This window comes from Atractosteus spatula, chromosome 4 (assembly GCF_055471065.1).
Source record: "Atractosteus spatula isolate fAtrSpa1 chromosome 4, fAtrSpa1.hap1, whole genome shotgun sequence".
Classification (NCBI taxonomy): domain Eukaryota; kingdom Metazoa; phylum Chordata; class Actinopteri; order Semionotiformes; family Lepisosteidae; genus Atractosteus; species Atractosteus spatula.
This window is the reverse complement of record NC_142709.1, coordinates 53,450,461-53,473,246: the sequence shown is the minus strand read 5'-3', so window position 1 is coordinate 53,473,246 and position 22,786 is coordinate 53,450,461. Positions and strand designations below refer to the sequence as shown.

The window sequence follows — 22,786 nt, the reverse complement described above, 5'->3', positions numbered from 1 at the left end:
AGATGAAACAGCATGATTGTTGGTTGCTATGGTTGCCAGGACAGACCTTCTGGTAATCTGTCTAGAGTGAATATGAAAACTGGGTTTTACTATCTGGTTGTTCCAATGATCTCATCCAGTCTTTTCTTTTAAAAAAAGTCAGGGTTTCAGCTTCAACAATATGGCTGGGTAACCGGTTCCAAACTCCCTTTGCACAGAGACCTTTAAAAGAATGTCTTTTAAATGCAATCCCCCTTAGTTTCCAATTGTGTCCTCTGGTTCATTTTTCACTTTGATTCTGAAGAAGACCACTGAGTTGTCATTAACTTTTTTAATCTGATTTTGAATCGGGTCCCCTCGTTGTCTTTCTTGCTCAGGACTGAAAAGATTCTGTTTTTTTATCCCGTCATAAAAAGAATATTCCTGGCCTAGGAACTTATACAGTGCCTTGAAAAAGTATTCAGACCCTTTAGAAGTTTCAAATGTTGCTGGATTACAAATGATACACATCTTTTTCCAATATATTTCTTAGTATTTTTATTCAGACAGGAATTTGTTTAAGATTTAAAAGATCACCATGTATTTAAAAGTACATCAAAAACTGAAATATATGGCTTGCGTAACTATTCAGACCCTACACATTAATACATATGGTAGAGCCCCTTTGCCCCCTAAAAGTTTTCTGTTTGAGCTTGTGAGTTTATAATAAAAACACTGATTGGAAAAGAATGTGTATCAGTTGTAACCCAGCACCCTGTGAATACTTTAATAGGGTCAGAATACTTTGCAAGGCACTGTACATATATGTCTTTTTTGTATTGTAGCCAAAATGGTAGCCTAAATAAGGTCTTACAAGTGCATCATACAATTTTAACATAACATAACATCCCTTCATGTAATTTCTATGCTTCTACCTATATACAGTATATATGGTCAAAGATTCTTTCTTCAGTTATAACATTCTTTTTTTTTTCATTTCCTAATTCTTCTATTTTGATAACATCTGCGTACGTTTCTCTCTTCAGTCGGTGTCCACGGTCTTTGAACGTATTTTGAATGGAAAGTGTGATGCAGATGCCAGTGTCATTCGTTCTGAAACAAGGAACAACAGTTGGGCTCTCATCCACCTCAGCTGGGAGTCTGTCTGCCCCTCGGGTGGCACCAGCTATATAACAAACTGCTGTTGGCTCAGGGGTCACCTGCAACCACTGCTTGTCTTTTTCTTGTTTCTATTTTTACTACCATTCTTTGTTTACTATTTAAATGAGACAAATGGCATTATCACCTGACTGCCATATATCAGCCTTCAGGTTGCAGGTGAATGCCAAGCCTTTTACTACTATTAATTGCAGCTGTGTGTTTCTGTAACGTTGTCTGTGTCTGTAACATTCACACAGGGATTTCCAGGACCCACAGGTTCAAGAGGTCACCCGGGGGTAGATGGCTGTAATGGGTCAAGGGGTGACCCGGGGGAATTGGGAAGGCCTGGAAATTTCGGACCACCTGGGGATCAAGTAAGAGCAATAATACTTTCAAGTTTTATTTTATAAGACAAAACATAAGGCTCTGATGGATCAGTTCAAATGATCAAAAATGATACATACAGTACAGTGTTATCCACAATTTGTACAATTTATTTTTAATAAATGTTCATACACTTAAGATGTTTGCAGATGCTGACACATTAATATGCTAAAATAGTGACATTGGTCTAAACCTTGCAAACCCTCATGTTGTAAAGATTTATCATTTACTTGTGGGCTCTTTTAGTCATATAAACTCAGTTTGTTTCATACCTGGAAAACACAGAACTGATACTGTATGTACTACATTTTACTGAAATGCACAGTAAAGTTAAAACTGCTGTTTTAATTCTCACTGGCCATCCAGAGTATGTAATGTGTTTGTGTATGTACATACTGTATGTAATATGTAAATACAGTATGTGTAATTTACAATGTAAATATTGTAACAGTAATAACTATGTCACAGATAGTGTGGTAACTGAATGTACTTGAGACAACATGTGAATTTAAAGAAAATTATCCAAACAGAAATAATATTTTTGTCATGTGTTACAAAATGCTGTACTCATTGTGTTCCTTTAGTACCAAACCGTTTAAATGTGAAAAGTAATGATTAGGTTGGTTTTTATCATCTGTGTCTTCCTTCCTTAACACTTTTGACCTCACGCACTCTGTGTAACTTCACTCAAAGTGACCAGCAGCTGTCAGCAGAAGAGTCTCCAGTCAAATAGGAAGGTACAGGAAAAAAAGTATAAAGGAAAAAGAAACAAAGCCTTTTCTTTGTTTTAGATTTAAAGCACATAAGGAAGGTACATTTAAATAGTACAAAGTTAACAACAAAAATCATTTTAGGGTAAAAAAAGTATTTAACATAATAAAGTATACAAAGACTGGTTTGATACCTTTTTATGGTATATCAGAGGTACTGTATCTCTGACGTGCTTCATCTTTCAACTTTAATCACTTCTAAACTTGTAGTTTTTCCTTTACTTTATTCACAATATGCAGTAATGCTTCTTTGCATCCTCAGGGTTCTCCAGGGATAAATGGAGAGAAGGGAGACCCTTGTTTTCAAACCATTTGTATTCCAGGCAAACCTGTAAGCTTTTATTTTTCAGTTAACTTTGTCTCAGATTTAATAATGTATCAAGTTTAAACAAAATACAGTGCGGTTATACAATCATATCTACCATTTAGAATTAAGGTTCCAGAACACTTTATTTAATTTTTCTATGTGTGTGTTATCAGAAGTGTAGGGTCTTCACAATGAAGAAATTGTGGGTTCGTTGTGGATAGCAATTTTTCAAAATGTCAAAATTCATTCTTTCAAAGTTTCATGTACCATATCTTTCTTTATTGTTGAACATTTTAAAAGACATTGGACGATCAGGTGCAACTCTTAAATTATTGCTAGCTCCACACTGAAAGTAACTGTCTTCTCAGCACATTGCATCCAAAAGAAAAACAAATCTTCTGAACAAAATAAAATTAAATATTTAATTTGAGATTTTCTTTCTTTGGATTTATTTTAGGGTGATCCAGGTCTCCCAGGAATAGAAGGGTCTCCTGTAAGTCACATTCATTATAAAATATAAAACAAATATCTGATCATTTTCCCCACAGTATCCTATTCGCTAGGATGAATCCATGCTCAAGAAAACTAACAACTGATAAAAAACAAGAGCACTGTTATGCTTGCTTAATAAATTGGGTTGAACTAAATTAGTCAATTGCATCGTTTTGAATGAAGGATGCCAATACTTTTGTTTGAATCCTTAGGTAACTGCATGTGTGTGTTGCAAATTACATCCTTAGGAAAGTTTTGTTTTTGTGCACATGAATGCGATTTTAACATTCTTCCTGAAACTCAACAATAACCCCAGCAAGGTTTTGGCATTGACACGTTCTTTTGCACATCTTCCTGGAAAAGGCTCCCTGCCTTCAGAGGTTTGCAGTGTTTATATGTGTACATTTGCAGGGACCCAGGGGGAATATTGGTCCAAAGGGGCAGATGGGCCCAAGAGGGAAAGATGGAGTGAATGTAAGTGTTGTCTTGCGTTTGAGGTGCACTTCTGTTGTTACACACAAAGACTTTTCACCAACCTTTCAAGCTTCGTAAGTGTATTTCCAGTCACGTGCTGACTGCTTTGCTCTGTACAGTGTTATGTGCATTCTCAATGCATATTCTGATCCGGGCATAAAAAAGCCAGGTCAGCTTGCAAACTTCACACATAGTTTGACTGAAGTACTCATCTCTACATGCATGAGGGCAAGAAGAAACAGCCAGGTTTTAATCTGTGCAGATTGAACAGTCAGAAAGGGGAATGCCAGAGATTTGCTCTTACACTGAAAAAAAGCAGGTGTTCACAAAAACTGGTGACTTATAGAGGAAATAATGTCTGATTTAACAACCATTTTTGCACCATTAACCATTTAATTAGTAATTGGGGTGAGAAAACACTCTCTGTACACTCTTGAACTATAGTACTCTCAAATATAGGGTAAACTCTAAGCTTTGAAGCATATTAACTAACAGAACTCTTATTTCTAATTAATAGTGATTTCTAAGAAATGTTCTTTATATCTTTAGCATTTAACATTAATTTCATAACATTCATTTCAAATACTATTTTGATACAGCCTCACAATGTTTTATGATTTCAAACACTATGTTGTAGGCTGAGCTGAGGAAGGGTTTTAGCTTTGTATGCAGAGCACTTGTTGGTGTATTATTTTGCCTTGAATCTTTTCCCTATTTCCTTTATATTGTTATCATCTTATTTTTTTATTGTTATCATCATCCTTGTGACGTCTAGGGTCTATGTGGTTCTCCTGGTCTGAGAGGGCCTCCCGTAAGTAAACAGCCCTTTTATTTCTTTAAAACTATTCATTCCATCCATTGGCATGTGTATAGAATAGATATTTAGCTCTTATGTCACTAGCACTTTTTTATACTCAGTAGAAGTCATTGCTGTAAGTCTATGACTAACAGTTATCGTTTCCTTTAAGGGTGATAAAGGCAGAGAAGTGCAAGGAGAACATGGAGAAACTGTAAGTAATGAACAGCTTTCTGTGACAAGCATGGCAGATAATTGTGTCCTTATTCACCAAACAGCAGACATGTACATTGTTTGCATTGAAAACATTCAGTAATAAGTTTTGCTTTATATAGACATCTCATACAGCGTTGCATCAGAAAATGATTACACTAAACATTATAAAACAATAACAATGCAACTGATTGTCAATAAATTTACTCAGTAATCAACTGAGGTCCTCTGTGACCTGCCAAACATCTGTAGGAGTACAGGGACATCAGTGATGTGCTACCCTGTGGCAGGCACTGTGTAGTTTGCCACAAGTCAAGGGAGAAATGGCTCTGGCACATGACAAGGTTTGGTGGTGTCGTCTGCCTGTCCTTTTTATCGATTGGCAATTAGAAATAATAATAAATAAAATGCAAGGAATAATTTAAATGTTCTGATTCAGAGCCCCCTGCAGTTCATGCTCATTAGAATAACAGCAATGCTGAGCCCTAAGCATCATACTAAGCACAAGTTCAGCTGGTCTCCAGCTTTGTTCCACATGTTCTTTTCATTGCAGCTTATGGAGCTCAGAGCTGGAGATGATCTCCAGAAGTACCGTATTAACTACACCACTACTTAATACCCAGCTATGTGCTAAAATCGATTCAAACATAGACAATTCAATGCAATTGACCATCTGTAGTCCCTAAAATGAGTAATTAGATTAATTAGCAAACTCTGCCCTTGTTTTTTGGGTGGTAAGGATCTATTTTCTGTATCATTTTTGCATCTTTAGCTTTTGGTTTTTCTTTCAAAATATACACAGAATTTGGCCATAAAAATGATAAAATACACGGTCATTGTCGTTGTTCCTACTTTCTATTGGCTAAACATACTAGGCCCAGCAGGAAAGGGAAACAGCTTTAGATTCTCAGCAAGATGTGAAAGTGATAAAATGCAGAGATTATAATGCTCTTTCGATACCTTGTGTTCAGTGTTATATTTTCCTTTATCAAAGGGAGACCCGGGGCCAGTAGGTCCTCGCGGACCACCTACACCATTTAATGGAGATATTAGTGATTATTACATAAAAGGAGAGAAGGTAAGGATCTGTTCAATCTCTGCTCTTCACTGTATATTATGCTTTAGATTGGTGAGATTTCTCTACACAAACAATATTTCCTTTGTTCGGCATGTTCTTGTATATATTTAAATGCAAAAGAGAGAAATCGGTCATGTTTTATTAATAGAACCTCTCAAAACCCCAATTTCTGTATTGGTATTTTTTTTTATTCAGTTTGTTTCATTTCATCCATTAGAGTGTACTTTTAAATTTATATACTGTATGTATGTAAGTTTGGCATGGTGTTTTGTGAGAAACAGCAGTTATGATACATCCCACTTTGTCACTAAATATTAGAAATAGCACAGTTTTTAATGTAGAATCCTGGCGCCAATCTTAATATAACAAAAATTCAAGTCAATAACATTTCTAAACAGGTATTTTACAAAACATACACTGTAAGACACAAGAATGTTTATTTACAGTAATCACAAACTAAACATAAAGTTCTATGTAGACTTAATGTTACAATTTATTTACAAAGCCTTCCTAAGTCAGAGTCCTCAAAGATGGAACAAACATACTGCAAACAAAATGAGGCACAGTTGATCAGGAAAATATATATTTTTTTACATACTCTGGCTCTGAAAATGTCTCCTTTCATTTGAACCACACAGTCCTTGGGAGTGGTGCAATGTTTTTGGACAATTTTATCATTCTAAAAGACATGAAATTATTTGGGTATATATTGAATATTTCTGCAGGTCTTGTACACATCTTTTTTTAAGAAAAGAAATGAAGGGTTTAGTCCTGCACATTAAGGAAATGGCTGTGATTGTCCTATTTTTAAAATTATTTTTAGGGAGATAAAGGACAGCCGGGTTTAAATGGATTAAAGGGAGAGAACGTAAGTTATTTTTGTTCAAAGTTTGTAAAAGTATATTTTCTATAAACTGTATATAATACTAAGTCCCGAGAAAATCACCTTTACCAGTAAGTTTCACTTTTAATGCAGAGAAGAGCCGGTCTTTCTCTCAAAACAAAAATATTGTTCAGTATTTGGTGGTTTTGGCTTTTAAAACATTCCTCTTTGATATTATTTTCTTATTTTCATGACTTTTACAAAGTTCCACTGTAATAAATGCTAAAGTATAGCAGATGATCATAACTAAAGTAAGTATTTTGCAGGGCAAATGTGATCGCTACCCGGGTAAAAAGGGAGAGAAAGGCTTACCTGGATTCCCTGGACCACGAGTAAGACGAGTGTAATTTGTGTAATGAACTTTCTTTAAAGAATGTGGTTTGTCACATTAGAAGTTGACTGTAGACCTTTCTGTTCTGACAGTTTCAATGTGATTTTATAGCATACATTCTGTACCTTATGTAAATGCTAATTTAATTATATTTTTTTTATATATTTCAGGGTGAACCTGGGTATATAGGACCACCTGGCTTTCCTGGAGAAAAGGTTGGATTAGTTAACTCTGCAGCTAAGCTGGATTGAATTCATTTCTTACTGTATTTCATACTATGATTGCATCACAGATTCTATAGCAGCAGACTACACCCTATACCCTCTCTATCTGAGCCTTAAATGAACACAAAACTGGGAGAATAATGAAAAAAAAGTAGGTGTTAAGATAATAAGAGCTCTTTATCATCAGATGTTGCTTGTGAGCATTGGATAAATAACTTTAGAACTTTATCCTATAGTGGTTAGGGCCCTGGGATTAATTCCAGCCTGAACTGTTTCCCAATATACTGTATACCGATGGAAAAAAGAAACGCACACTCCTCCATACTCTGGATCTCTCGTCTGCGTGGAACAGGCTGAAGAGTGACTCATCTGTGAAGAGGACCTGATGCTACAGCTGATGAGTCCATCGCAGCCTCTCTCTGGCCCAAGCCAGTCGGGTGTGACGTCTAGGAGGTGTGAGCAGAGGGCCTCTGACAGGTCGCCTTGCTCTAAGGCCAGCAGCAGTAGGGGTGGCAAGTCTGAAACGATCTCTCAGTTTGACTAGTCTGATGTGTTGGTCCTGCTCTGGTGTGGTCTCTCGAGGGCAACCAGATCTTGTACGATCATCTATCCTGCTGGTCTGCTGAAACCTCCTCTGCAGTGGAATGGCTTACTCCATAGTATCTGGCAATTGCTGGCACATGACATGCCTGCCTGCAGCATGCCAATGCCCTCTCCCTTGCTTCTGGTGACATTAGAGGCATTATGGAATGCACAGAAAACTGACTAAGTGTGGCCTTTTTCTTGCAGTGACCTAAGCTTTGAATTAAGGCCTTTTTAAAGGTGACCTGATCAGGCATTGTTCCACCTGGACCTCGTTGGGTAAAAGTGCATCTAACGAGCTTTCGTGTGATTGGCAAGCTGCAATGCCTCACTGTACAAACTGTATTTCTGGTCAGGGGGCTTAAAACAAATTGACAACTTTTTGTGTAAGTAAGCTATAACTATAGTATCCTCATTCCAGAAAATGTTGTGTTTTTTTTCCATCAGTATATATTTACAAATATTATTAATCATGTACTATAAAATTATAACCTCGGTGCCAACATTTATTAGCTCCCATTGCCTCATTTCCCTATTTGCTAGTAATGTTTTGCGATTGTTTTCCTTCTTTTAGACAACATCTTTACTAGGGGACTGTGTTTTATCGAATTGAATACGTTGGTTATTCAAATACGTGTCTGTTTCTTGATTTCTATAGGGACCTAGAGGTAACCTTGGACTTCCTGGTTTGATTGGATATCCTGGACTCAAGGTGATTTGTGGAAGAGGCCACATTATGCTCTGTCCTGCAGACATCAAAAGAAATTTAATCCTAATATGTTTCTTAAATAATTGTCCCCCTGGGGATGAATAAAGTATTTTGAATTAAATTGAATTAAATCTCTCCTTAAATCTACAGTATATGTCCAGTTGTACTTAGGATTTAATTTGTTTTTCCTAAATCTTTTCAAAGGGGTTTACAGGTGATTCAGGCCTTCCAGGACAGCCAGTTTATTTTAATGGCATGAAAGGTAACTACTTCCATGTTCTGGTATTTTATTTTTATTTGTATATATGGTGTTGTTTTTCCTTTATTACATTATAGATTGCAATTCGTTGTTTACATACACTGGTGTAATGTGGATAGTAGAGAGCATATTTATTTTAAGTAGCCTTATCAGAGCTGTGCTCCATGTTTCAAGATGAGCCCAGGTCATATTGTTAGCTGACTCCTGCTGTGATTTCCCGAGTGGTTAGAAATTCAAGGTTAACAATATTAAGTGTAATTCCTCCTCTTTTTTGCCTTTTTGCTACAGGATGCAAAGGTGATCCTGGTTTCCCTGGCCTACAGGGTGCCATTGGAGATGATGGCCTCTTAGGGCTACCTGGTCATCCTGGTCTTAGAGGAAGTATTGTATTAGGTAAAAGACCACATTTAATGCAAAAGCATGCAGATGTCACACTTCAGTTTTATAGCACATTTTTTAATTAAATCATAGTCTTTTGAACCCATAATTACATTTTTAATAGTTAAAAGCTCTTCAAACTACAGCTCAATTTTGTGAATGGCCATCTTATTGATACATAAGTGACACGCTTCTGTTTTTACCTCATAGTAAGCCTATTGCTAGAATAACACAACAAACATTTCTGCACAATGCTAACACAACTTGGAAGTGCAAGTTGCAGAAATTGTATGGCACTGCTGTAGGTTCAGACACAGGAAACATTTGGGTACTGGATCTCCTTGTAGGTCCACCAGGTCCACCTGGAGAACCTGGAGTCCTCGGAGAGAAAGGCTTTAAGGGGAATGTTGGGGGACAAGGCTCTATGATTCCTGGAGAACCCGGCAAACCAGGATATTCAGGAAGAAAGGGATATCCTGGTCCCCGTGGGAAACCAGGTATGAGCATACTCCAAAAATCATGAAAAAAAAATGATATAGCCAGATAGCAAGATGATATATACTGTACAGATATTGAACATACAATGCTTCCATCTCTCCATTTTATATACAGTAACTGATTAGTCCAATAGATGGTCACAGTGAGCTCAAGCCCAGCCTGCCACACATTGGGTGCAAGGCAGAATAGTTTCGCCCAACCAGTCCATCACCGAACACATACTGTATGCACTTACACTGGAGACTAGAGCTTCTGATTAGCCTGGGCATGTTTTGCAGGATGACAATACACAGATCTCTGTTATCCATATGTCATGGCCTTCTATGTCATAAAATCTGAATCATATTGAGCATTTGTAAGATATTCTTGAACAAAAATGACACAGCGTTTTCCATCTCCATCAGCTAGGCATGAGTTGATTGATTATCTTGTGGAAGAATGGTGCTGCATCCTTCCTGCAGAATTCCAGACACTGGTAGACTCTCTGCCATATGTGCAGCCGTTCTGGCTGTACCTGGTGGCAAGGTGGCTTATTAAGTGACCTAACATTGGTACATAGTCCAAAGGAAATTCCAGAAACATAATCCAAGCACAAGCAAAGTTCAAAGTCAGGTAAACAAGGGAACAAAGTACCAGGAAATACCTCAAACAAGGTTGAAGAGACACGAGTGAGGTTGAAGCGAAACACAGTCTGAATAAAAGAGGTTGAAAGGGAACAAGGAACTCCAAGGCTTGAGATCAAACTCAGTGCACTAAACTCTTAAGACTGAACTCTCAATGACGTAGGTGAAGTAATTAACTATGCACAGGTGGATCAGATCTCCTGCTAAACTCCTGAACTACTGTAACTTCAGTTTATTAGAGAAGGCATAGGTATGATATCTTATGAAAACTTTTGTGTTCTTTCTTAACAATGGCCCATATGTCAATTCTCTGTATTTTCACTACTCAAGATCAGAGTTCTCTAGCTCTGAGTTTAAAGCGTCAACTGCAGAGACATAATATATGAGGACAATTCTTCTCCTGTGCTTCAACGAGGGATTTATTGGTATTTCATAAACTAAAGCTAAATATGTTGTCTTCTTTGGCAGCTTTGTGTTGTATTAAGGGAGAAAAGGGTCTACCAGGAAAAAATGGATCCTTGGGTCACCCTGGTTCCCCAGGAATTCGAGGAAGGAAAGGTCAGGTTTGATGGACAAGAAAACGTGTTCTGCATTGTACTGTATTTTAACACTTTAGAATTGTATTGGTGCAGCTGAAGTGATTGCTAAAAAAAATGTTTCAAAGTCCATGAAAGAAAAGCCCTTTTCACCTAGCGGGGTTCTTTTGGTAATAAAAGAAAAAGTGAAATTACCTAATTACACTTTCACAAGCTTTCTAAAGTAAAGCAAAATAACCAGATGGAATCAATTTGAAACGGACAGAACTGGCTCCCACAATCAAGAAGAATGTACCTTTAAGCTATTTTTGTTTCTATATGTGTTGATGCAAATTTGGGCTCACTGATCTATTTTTGTTGGCACATATCTGGGGGTTATTCTGGCTTCCCGTCTTTTGGCTGTATTGGAAAATAAAACAGGTTGGTAATCCATCTCCGCTAGTTTGATTGACCTACAGTTTGATGGGTTTTGTAATACAGGAGTTCCAGGTGATTGTTACTTGAATTGCACACCTGCGCACCCAGGACCTATGGGGTCTCAAGGGCCACCAGGGCAGACTGGCCCTCCTGGACGTATTGGTAAAATTGGGGACAATGGTGCACCTGGGGAAATGGGAAAATACGGATCATCTGTAAGTAATGCCTTAATTCAGCCTTGTCTCTATTGCAATTGTCAACCGTCTCCTTAACGTTTTATTATATATGTTGATCACTTAATATGTGTCCTATCTGCTCTTTCAAACACATACATAGGGAATTCCTGGGTTTCCTGGGATTCGAGGCGTGAAGGGGGAAAAAGGAGATGCCTACATGATGGAAAAAGGTAATGATGGTGTGATATCTGTGTTAGTGGAGTTTTGTACTCAAGAGCTCAGGGCTAACACCTTACCTTAACCAAATCAGTCACAAATATTCATTTTTCTTCTTGTATCCCTCTATCCCCCGATCACCTTTGCTTATTTCAGAGTAGATCAGACTATATACTGTAGATGACACGGTTCTGCATTGTTTCCCATATATTACTGTTATCAAAGCACATTGACAAGTCTTCTACTGAAAAGATGATAGATGATTACCATCAGTCTATCTACTCAATAATTAAACAACTGTTTCTTGACTCTAATAATAACAACCTATATTTTCTATAGTGCCCAGTCTGGTTGAATTCTGAGCGTGCAACACTAGAGTTTGGTATTCTTATGATGAACAATACTGATGAGTCTTCATGGGGAACTGCTAATTTGTTTCCCAAAAAGAAACAGCAGGTGGCTATACTGTTTCTGTTGATGTGGAAAAGTTTGTTGTGTATATTTCTCTGAGGAAGGTTCTTACATTCCAAAAATTCAGATTCTGCTTCTGAAATGTAGACTAAGTATATTTTAGTTTATTTTCATGAGAGAGGTTTTGCTTGTACAGAACGGTTCCCAAGGGGGTGGGGGTGGGGTTGGGGTTGGGATCTGCACCTTATTTTAATATTTGTTGGAAGAGCAACATTTACATCGTTTAGCAACCAATATTGTAGTCATCGCTGGGTAGACACTCCTAATATATCTTCTTTTCAAAAGTAAAAATATTTGATTGTAGCCATAATACGTACAGTATAACCTGTTCCATTTCCTATTGTCAGTCCTTGTAGGATGATTTCACAGTGACACAACTGGTATGTTTATGGTGCCTTTGGACACGGTCCTTGTTTTCAAAGGTATCAAAGGTAATAGAGGTTGTAGAGGATCTCCTGGACCTGAAGGCTCTCCTGGAAAACCTGGTGAAGACGGAAAACCTGGTGACTCTGGGGATCCTGGCTTTCCTGTTAGTAGTCAAATATTGTAGCTAGGTCCATGTAAGGGTTCTGAAATACTTCATCTGGTCCATTTCATGAATGCCTTGAACAACTCAACTGATGTTATTAGTGTTATATGATACTTATTGAGTTAGTTAATGCTAATAAAATATCTCATTTGTATTCAGTAATAACTGTCCTGAAATTTTTTTAGATGATTGTCAGTTCACCTGCCTGAAACATAATTGTGTTAGCTTTTGAGAAAATAAAAAGAAATTTCAGTTGTTTTCTGATCGTTCTGTTATTGACCGTCTGTATCGTGCTTACAGAAATAAGAATAACCAAGACTTTTATTGTGCAAGGCTCAAATCACATACACAGGCAAATACTAGAAATATCCAACAATCTAGTCTTTTACTGACATTTTAATGAGAAGGAATAATGAGTTCTAGTACTTTTAATGACATTATCTGGCATTATCTGTCGTTATGCTGACCAAATCATTGCTTAGCAAAGAACCTGCAGAGTTGAGTTGTGGAGTTTTTGAGAGAGGAGCTCTGCTGGTCTCATTTTTTTTACTTATTTCTTTCAGGGGGACAGTACGCCAGGACTCCGTGGTGACAAGGGCTTTCCTGGGCTGACAGGACCTCAGGGGCCTAAAGGTCATATGGGATCACCAGGATTAGGGATAATGGGTTCCAGAGGTCAACGTGGACCACCAGGAAGTGCGGGTCTCCCAGGAATTCAGGGCCTTCCTGGGCCCAGAGGCCAAGCGGGTAAATATTTAATTGTCATGGCAACATTTTATATAAATTGGTATTTCAACATATTACAATAAATAGTGCTTCAAGCCAGATATGATCCCCCCCCTTTTTATACTGTATATTGGTTAGTACAGGGGTTGGCAACCTATGGCATGCATGTCATTATTGGCACACAAAGGGATTTTTAATGTTACTTTCAATGGTACCGTAGAGATGCAAGTACAGTAATCATGCCTTAGCCAAGGGGTTTGAGATAAGTTTAATTAGTGATGAAGATGCCATTATTGGAGATTTTTGGGAGAAGACACACACAGCATGCATCCTGCACAATGTCTTGAATTACAGCCGTGTTATAGAGGGTTTTATAGTCAGTCTAGCTCTTGACACCCTACATTACTACTATAAATAGGGGTTTATGATTGACCATTCCAATTATGACCCAGTTGCTATTCCTGAGATGTCACCAAGAACAGCAAGTCTGTTTAAAATTCACTAAACCAGATTAGGAATAATGGCCCCAGGAGAATTTCTGTGGAAATCGACATTCTAGGATCTGTGAAACACACTTAAGGCTACTGAAAATGATCACAGTGTCTCAATCATGATCTGTTGGAAGTCCCTAACAGTGAAATCTGAAGAAAGTGGCATTTTCACTGCTCTCAGAATTTGGACCAACATACCTCTGTGAACAGGTATTTTCGCACATAAAGTTAGCTCTTTGTCCCTCCAGTTAACAAATGACCATTCAGAGGCATCATTTTATTTAAGGCAGCTTGGTGGATTTGAACACATAAAAAAGAAGCAATAATGACCCTGGACTGTCCAGTCTTTGTTTTAGAAATCTTCTGGCATATACAACAATAATCCAAATCAGTCTCCCAAGACTGCTATCAAACACTCAACCACAAACTAACACTATTATCCCCTTTATTTACCAAACACACCCTTCAAACCCATGTGAGAACAATCTAATTCATTATCACCCAGTGTGTCTATTTACAAATGATCATGGTCTTTTTGCAGCCTCTAGTGGCAGGTAGGCTGTCGTTACAGCCTCCTCCTATCCTGCCATATCATTGTAATTTAATCTTTAAGCTGTCTGTGAATGAGCTGGAGGTTTTAATAACACTTGCACAATCTAATGTTCCTTAGGCATTGTAGGAAATCATAAATTCCAAAGAAATTTCTTTCAAGGCTTGTAGGTCAAACACATACTTTATATTGGTAATGCACATTAAAATGCAAACTGGGAGATGCCAACAACTACTATTGCAGGGTCCTGAAAAAAGAACCAGAGCCACGAACAGACAGATTTAACAGTAGTTTTACTGCAGCTGGGTAAGAGGCTCCCAGTCATGTTTCTAATTTCCTCTTTGCATATTGTAAGAGGGCAGCAAGGACACAAAATACCCTTTCCTTTTTCATCCTAGGATTCACGTGCTTTTCCAACATTGCACTTTAAAAACGTGCATTCCAATTTTCTTAAAATATTGACATAATTGTGAGTGTCGGCAGCTTTAGAACAGGTTGTTTAAATGTCTGAAAAGCCCCATTTGCACAATCATCTCTCCATTGTTGCTGCTTCTCATGGGAAAACCCAGAATTACTTCTACAGCCCATTTTATAAACCCTCTCAAATGTAATTTTTAGTAATTAGGCTTGTTTAGTACACATCACTATAGCCTTGGTCTCAACGGGTTTATGGTTCATAAAAGGGATGTAATCTTTTATGATGTCTCTACTGTATTGCTTAATTGCTTACATAATAAAAGCTGCAGTTGATACAATGTGTGCCAACAACTAAACCAGCACTACACACAACAAATCCGTTTCACTCTATTGTTCATAGCACTATATCGAGATAATTATAGGTTAATACTACCTGTATTACTGTATATTTTGTGGAATAAAAAACATTAATGGTAAATAACATTGTACATTTCTTACTTTTTAGTTCCATTTTTTACATATGAACTAGGCTTTAACAACTGTTAACGATTTGCTAAATCATTGTCACTTATTTATCATATTAACAAAGAGAATCATGCTGTCTCCATCAATTCCTGCAGGTTTTTCTTTGTAATGATCTAATTGACTAATTACTAAGCAAAGCAGTTTACCAGACTGTCAGATTACCAGATTTAAAATGAACTTTGAAACATACAGGAGAGCATCTCTGGAACATAGGATTTGGGAACCCCTACAGACATAGTCCATAGTATGTTATAAAACTATGATTTATATAGAGCTGTTCTATGATTCCATATATATTGTTTTCAACTAATAATTGAATTTAAAAACTCATGGCTCTAACCCACCCAAAATGATGATGCCAGTTTAATTTATAACAAGTTCACATTTGTTTCTGTGTTTTCAATCATTAACAAAGTCTGAGCACTGCTTATCTGACTTACTGAACCTCCTTTTCTTAAGGTGACGGTTGTCTGCCCAGTCTGCCTGGCCTGCCTGGACCAAAAGGATTTCCTGGTCCAGAAGGTAAATCTACAGAAAATCACTAAAGCCATGATTTCTGATTTTTTATTTTGACCCTGCTGTCGCACTCTGTTTCAACATATTATTCTACTGGCAAAAAATATCCTTCTCATTGCATCTAGGATTGAAGGGGATGCCTGGAAATCAAGGTATTCCTGGTCCGTATGGTGCTGATGGTCCAAAAGGAAAGACAGGTGATCCAGCAGACCAGGGAACCGTTGGACCTGAAGGTATGCAGACAAGACTGCGCTATTTAGAAATCATCACCCTACACAGCAGTGCAGAGTGTTTCAATACCTAATACCCTTAATAGAGTGTGTAGATAGGCAAGAGAACATTAAACAAGCTGTTAAAATAATGGAAGGCCTTCACAGAGAGAAAAAGAAGGCAAGTCAAAGGAAGCAGCTTCTTTCTCTAGATCATAGACCCTTACTTTGTTTTTAAAAACAAGCATTGAGTTTTCATTTGTTCTCCACCTGTTTTATCCAGGCAGTAGAGGACAACTTGGAGATCCAGGAGACCCTGGCGAGCCTGGGCTTAGTATTGACGGTGGCCCTGGTCTTCCGGGTTTTCCAGCTCTGCCGGGAAACAGCGGTCCAAGAGGCGATTCCTTGTCCGGTGAGCCTGGTTTCCCAGGAGCTAGAGGACAGCAGGGGCTTCCAGGGACGAAAGGAATCCCTGGATCACGTGGTCCACCTGGGATGAAAGGTAACTTTTGTTTGGCAACTAAGTTTTACATAACAGCTACAGTGGTTGATATTCTACAAAATTGATATTTCAGTAGCAAAATTTACTGTATATCCCTCATTGCTTTTGTCTGATTTCCTTTGTTGGCTGAAGCATGCAATACAGAAAACACAGTACTGTAACACATTTCAAGAGATATTATATTGAGTGTCGTGCTTCATCCTAAAGTATGTATCATGGTCTGGGTGAGATACCTATCTATTTTACCTGAAGATCTTTACTGTTTACTGCTTTTTAAGGCTGCATAGGGTTCAATGGGACCTCAGGTCTAAAAGGAGAGCGAGGAGAGCCTGGTAGTCCTGGGCAACCTGGATCAATAGGCATTTATCCCAGGAAATGTAACCCAGGGCCAATTGGACAACCTGGTCCTCTGGGACCTCAAGGCTGTGTTGGCCGTTCAGGTAAGCGACAGTGTTAATGACCCTTTGAACATCATAATTCAAAAGCTGCCATTGATAGCAGGGAACTCCTTTATAATTCCACTAAATTGTTGCAGGATTAAGTTCAGTTACAGAAATTGCTTGGGTATTTCTTAGTCATAAAAAATAAAGATTCTGGTTGAACTACCAGTTAAAAAAACAAATCAAAGTCCCAAAGTTCATGCACGTGGATGCATGACAATCTAAAACTATGGTTTTCAATCATGGCTGATGCAGGAGCTAATCCCCTTAGTGCAGAGAAAGCACTGAAACAGAAGACAAAACCTAGCTGTCACGGAACATGAATTTAACTCCTTAGTCTCTCAAGAGAAGTGGATTAGCGCACCTAAGGTGCTTACAGGCACTATCAAATAAAGTTTCTTCCAAAACGCCGTTTGGTTTTTAACCCACAGATTAAAATCTGAGTAAATTGTTTCCTTCTCTTACTGGAGCACCACAGGCCAGCAGACCTGCTCTCTGACTCCAGCGTGAAGCACTGGAATCCTGTTTTTCCTGGCTTTTACCCAACCAAATGTGTTCCTCCGTGATCTTCATGAACAATCAGTCTACCTGAAGAATTGGAACACATTACTTGTCCATGAGACAGTACTAGACGATTTAAGAATTTTGGTCATGATGGGCAAGACCATGTTAATATTTGTGTGGTGTTTACCCTGTCAGTCTCTTGTATGTTCAGATAAACAAATGAAACAAAATACAGCACAGAAAGTACCATCCTCTTCTGAGACATGGCCATGTGTTTTGTTTTAAGGTCTTTCTGGTGAGAAAGGAGGAAAAGGTGAGCAAGGTTGCCCAGGTGAGCCCGGTATTAAGGGAATCACTGGAGAGCCTGGACCATGTGGACTACCAGGACCCCCTGGTTTTGATGGTGCATGTGGAGAACCAGGAGACGTTGGAGAAAATGGACCTCCAGGGGAAATAGGTAGGAGACAGCAGTGAGACTAATCTCTAATTGTGTCTGATCATCACAAGAAATAAAAAAAACTCAGTTCTATGTGCACTACAAGCAGAAAGTCAGAAGCTCTTGAAAAAAGATTGTTAATGCCAGACAGTTTTTTTTCAGTTCACGCACTACGTGGTCTTAATTTTAAAGAGCAATCAACCACGATGGCTACTGACATTTGCAGTTCTTTAACTGAGCTAAAACACCTTCCTGATTCAACAGTGATTCGGAGCAGAAGTAGTGAGAATTTACCCTTTTCAAGAAATAAGGTAGAAAGCATTCACTTTGTTGTGTAATTATTTGTACAAAGCTACAATTATAACCAACAACAAAGCTAAGAATACACATCACTGTTCCAAACAGTCTCCAAATGTGTTCAGGCATGTGTGCCACCTTGACCTGGGTCAAGCACATCCAAGAAAATCCAAGATGAGCATCTAGCTGTGTGTGAGTTACTTGCTGCACTGCATTTGCTGGAAGTCAAAGTGCTCCAGCATGTGATGTTAGGGTTCAGTATTTGACAAGGTTTGCTCAAGGACATCACATCTTTAAGATGATACTCAGTGTTATCACAGACTGGTTGCACATTCCTGTGGGCTCAGTCTGTGTATTCTATATTCAAATCCACTAGAGTAATGTCCTTTTGACTCTTAGAAGTTCTGTTGCTTTATGTATTGAATTACCTTTGTGCATTGTTGTAGGAAAGACATAATGTTAAATTGCAATGATTTTTTTTTGTATTTTGCCGACACTTTTATCCACAGAGACCTATCCAAAATAATCAAGGTTTGTTGAATGAAGCATCATGATTTCACAAATGACTAACATATTTACAGTGCAAAAAAGTAAAGTAATGTAATTAAACTAGTTGCCAGTGTTTTCTAGAAATTGATTAAATTAACTTTTTTTTTAATTAATGATGTGTAATATTGAAAATTGTTTTGTATTTCTTTTATAAATTGGAAATTATTTACTCTTCTCTAACTGGTGATGATAACTATAGCCATCCATCTATAGCCAAGCTTCGATCGCTTATTTTTAGGCTTATGATTGCTGGGGTCTTTCAATACTGTGTGGGAGTGGGATTGAAAAATTACTGCCACCCAGAGTTCTAATGCATACTATTATTTTTACTTATACATGTTGAATGTAGTTTCGATATTTGTCATCTGTAATGTTAACTCTGCATGGATGACAACATACAAAAAGCAGTGGGAATTAAACGAGTATATCACAGCATGCAATTTCTCTCTTCTCTGATAATACAGTAACAGATAGGTGACAAACATAATAAGGCAGGAAGTAGTTTATTTTTAGAATCAGACACAACATGAAAACACAGAATTTTTCACACCTGTTATTTGCAGAAATGTGCAAATACATGAGCTCCAAAGCCCTGCTTTCTACAGACATAGGAAAATACAGAATTATTTACCTTAAAAGGTAAATAGAGAACCTGCATCCTATTAAACAAAAGAGTTCTGCCAAGAACTACTGTAAATTTCTCTGAATGGATGCTTACAAATGAATAAGAAACAAATTTAAAATGACACAGCATACCAATAACCAAGGAGCAAGGGCTTTAGCTTTTCAGCCCCGTTTCCTATGTACAGAATGTCCCATCCCCCTGAAGGCTAGCTTAAAGACCTCACTAAGACTTGTCACTTTTAAAAAAATCATTTTCTGATATAACTGACATAATGATTTAACCACACCTAAAAATTAGTACTCTTTTTATTATTATTATTTAGGTCTTTCAGCATTATGACTGCCTCAAACACTAAGGTGCATAAACCCTTCAGACAATATCAATTTTTTGATCTTACAGAACAGGACAATTCTGATGTGAGGTACATTTGTGTGCCTAACTCTTAAAGATTCAACAATACATACTGTACCCTAGAAAGTGTCAGGAAAGAAGTACGCTGCAGTAAAGGCGCACAGTTATTGCTGGAATATTTTCCTAGGTTTGTGACCCGCAGTAATCAGGAGGAAGAACGCATTTACTGATTTTGTCTGATGTCCCAAGCGCCAGTTCAGTCTCCAGTGATGCAGTGTTACCTGTGTAGGCATCAGAGGCCTCCCTGGCATCGATGGATTCCCAGGGCCCTCAGGACTGCCGGGTGCGTGTGGCCCTGTAGGTGCGAACGGGGAGAAGGGCTCCGATGGACACCCAGGAGCCACTGGGGACAGAGGCTTGAAAGGGGAGAAGGGTAAGTTCCCCAATGGTGACATGCCACGCACAAAAAAGAAGAATGGTATGGGAATTGCTTTGCCAAATGTCAAGCAAGTGGCAAAAGCTATAAGACTAAATGTTTTTCAGAGTGCTTATTACGCCAAAAATGGAAAAAATAATACAGACTAGGTATACAAATGTGCTGAGCATAAAAAGAGACAAAAAACTGCAATAAATCTAGGAAAACTGCAAAATCATTTAACAATCATTATTAATCATTGGGCATTTTATTGAACTGACATGAGATAAGTAGTGTAAATGCATTATGCTGACTAACATTGGTCGAATTGATTAACACGGTGGTTTCAGTGAGACTTGTACTCACAAATAAGTAGCACCATTGAAAGCAAAACAGGCTATTCATCTGTGAGTTGTGCCTTGTGGGCTTCTGTCCTATTGCTCTTAGAGAGCCTGGACCAGCATGTGTCTGATCACTGGTCTCTGAGCCCTAGATGCCACAGGTGTGCCCAGATGTTAAATGGGGTTCAAATTTGCACGTAGCAGGGACCTCAGCTGCCTGCAGCTCCCCTAGATGAACCGGCAGGGTTGAGCAGCAAGGGTACGAGCCCGCGCGGAACCGTGACGGTCACGTTGGTGCCGTGACCTGGACAGGAGTGTCCTTCGCCGAGTTGAAGTCAGCAGGGGAGGGTGTAACGGAGCTAGTTCGGACACAGTGACGTTTTCGCCCTCCCTGCGCATAGCAGGGACCTCAGCAGCCTGGGCTGAGGGAGGTCTCCTTTAGCTCATGCGGCAGGTTCCCTGTTGCGTTACACCGGAGACCCGGTTTCGCCCCACAGGTGTTGTGGGACAAACCGGCGGGGTGGAGCGACAAGGGCACAAGCCCGGGCGGAACAGCGACGGTCACACAGTCACATTTCCATCAGTCATAACAAATGGATTTCTGTAAAGTCTAGACAGTCTTGTCCCATCAATTAGTATGCTAAGCACAACAAGAAAGTGTATCATTCTTCGTCCCAAGTGTAGGAAGTTGGGTTTTTCTTAATTTGCTGTAACAATCAGAAACAGTCAGAACAGTAAATTGCAAGAGTATTTGACTTTTAGGAATCAATCAAACATAATTATTTACAGTCTCACATGCATACTGTATAATGTACTTATAGCCCATTCGAAATAGCCCATTGAGCAAAATGACCTCAATATCCAACACTTGTCAAGTATCCAAAATCTGTGGGTATTGCTGTTTTCTTTTTTGTATTCTATTTTATCGTGTTTGGGAGAATAAAAAAAAATTGTAAAAGAAATATGCTAAATCTGTGCACAGTGCTTTAATGTTTGGAAAATGTGTGCGCAGGGTGATAAGAGTGTGATGTCCAGTATATATGGTGTTATTTTGTTTGTGTTATTTCAGTCTGAGATGTAATACCATTACTCTTCTTGAAGAAATTGGTAAAAAACAGTTGTTTATTTTTTTCCAATGATTTGTTTCTTTAGGTAGTAGAGGTCCACTAGGCTGCCTAGGTAAAGTCATTGTAAACCCAGTGAAAGGATCCCCTGGGGACCTTGGACCACCAGGATTGCCAGGATTTCCAGGGCCCCGGGGTGAGTGTTACACCACACCTGTACATACTGTATGACAAGCACCAGGTCTGGGCCAGAAGTCACCCTTGTTCCTTTAGTAGACTTTCTTGTCATTTCATTATCTTACTTAAGGAGCTGTCATCCTCCCATAATGGGCATTTCAAATGTGTTCAGGTCGAAAGAAACATGTTGCACTCTTTGTTGCACTAATCCTGTGTGCTGCACTTGCCCCACAGGAGAAAGGGGGGAGCTTGGTACTCAAGGGCTGCCTGGGATTGATGGAAAGCCTTGCACCCCAGGAACTGAGAAGGGACCTTGTGGATTTCCAGGGAAAGACGGACAAAATGGGATGCCTGGCATGCCGGGGACACCTGGTCTGGCGGGCGTCCCTGGATCCCGAGGAGAAACTGGTGCTAAAGTATGTGCGATTAAAGAAGAGAGCAAAGACCTGACTGTGTGTCGTGCTGCTCATAGCATAAAAGATTAGTTTAGCTCATACTGTTCTTTAAATATTCATATTTTCTTTTTCAGTGTGGTGGATTTTATCTGTTGAGTTTAGTCTTGAACTGTGTGTATTATTCTGTCAGCTAAGTGTCTTTGTGTCTCTGGTTGGTATTTGTGTATAGGGGGACTATGGAAATAAAGGCATTCCAGGTCCCAATGGGAGCTGTGGGCCTAAGGGCATAAAAGGTAAGACTGACTAGCAATATTCATTCTTGAATTTTTAGAGTTTGGGGTCATTTGTTTACTATGGAAATTATTTTTAATTTAGAATTTCCAGCTATTTTTTCAATTTATACCCACCCAATTTAGAATCATCAATTGTGACTGTACATCTGTGCTCAAAGTGACATCCCCATACCCCCAAGGGGAGAATGAGGAAGTGCAGGCAGGCTCCTCTGACTAGTCTACCCATCAAGCCATTTAGCAGCCTGCTACTCCTATACCTGCCCGTAGTGAGGTTGAAGGGCTCTGCTCTGGCTGACTAATTCCAGTGCAACCCACAGTGGAACTGAACCAATTGTGCTCTATGACCTGGAGATTCGTCAGCACAATTGTTAGGGATTCCTGTTAGCACTGTGTAGTTTTCACAGTGGCTTAGAACCCAGCAGTAAGGTTAAAATAACAAAACTTCATTTCTTTTACAATTACATTTCTGCATCAGGCCCCCTGGTTTCTTGTTCACTG

General features: G+C 38.7%; 1 protein-coding gene across 5 annotated transcripts in view; it reads left to right on the top strand.

The window, feature by feature from the left end:
• LOC148836563 (uncharacterized) overlaps positions 1-22,786 on the top strand; it is a 72,967-nt gene that overhangs the window by 31,971 nt on the left and 18,210 nt on the right. For all 5 annotated transcript variants that reach the window (XM_088912739.1, XM_088912734.1, XM_088912736.1 and 2 more), the window contains 28 exons: positions 1,377-1,493; positions 2,536-2,604; positions 3,038-3,073; positions 3,484-3,546; positions 4,322-4,357; positions 4,515-4,556; positions 5,550-5,633; positions 6,457-6,501; positions 6,783-6,848; positions 7,018-7,062; positions 8,312-8,365; positions 8,567-8,624; positions 8,910-9,014; positions 9,347-9,496; positions 10,589-10,678; positions 11,137-11,288; positions 11,410-11,479; positions 12,359-12,465; positions 13,029-13,212; positions 15,634-15,696; positions 15,816-15,923; positions 16,183-16,401; positions 16,680-16,841; positions 17,632-17,802; positions 19,893-20,036; positions 21,512-21,619; positions 21,835-22,016; positions 22,225-22,288. In XM_088912739.1, coding sequence (XP_088768865.1) covers positions 1,377-1,493; positions 2,536-2,604; positions 3,038-3,073; positions 3,484-3,546; positions 4,322-4,357; positions 4,515-4,556; positions 5,550-5,633; positions 6,457-6,501; positions 6,783-6,848; positions 7,018-7,062; positions 8,312-8,365; positions 8,567-8,624; positions 8,910-9,014; positions 9,347-9,496; positions 10,589-10,678; positions 11,137-11,288; positions 11,410-11,479; positions 12,359-12,465; positions 13,029-13,212; positions 15,634-15,696; positions 15,816-15,923; positions 16,183-16,401; positions 16,680-16,841; positions 17,632-17,802; positions 19,893-20,036; positions 21,512-21,619; positions 21,835-22,016; positions 22,225-22,288 — 2,794 coding nt within the window. The remainder of the gene's footprint in view (positions 1-1,376; positions 1,494-2,535; positions 2,605-3,037; positions 3,074-3,483; positions 3,547-4,321; positions 4,358-4,514; positions 4,557-5,549; positions 5,634-6,456; positions 6,502-6,782; positions 6,849-7,017; positions 7,063-8,311; positions 8,366-8,566; positions 8,625-8,909; positions 9,015-9,346; positions 9,497-10,588; positions 10,679-11,136; positions 11,289-11,409; positions 11,480-12,358; positions 12,466-13,028; positions 13,213-15,633; positions 15,697-15,815; positions 15,924-16,182; positions 16,402-16,679; positions 16,842-17,631; positions 17,803-19,892; positions 20,037-21,511; positions 21,620-21,834; positions 22,017-22,224; positions 22,289-22,786) is intronic.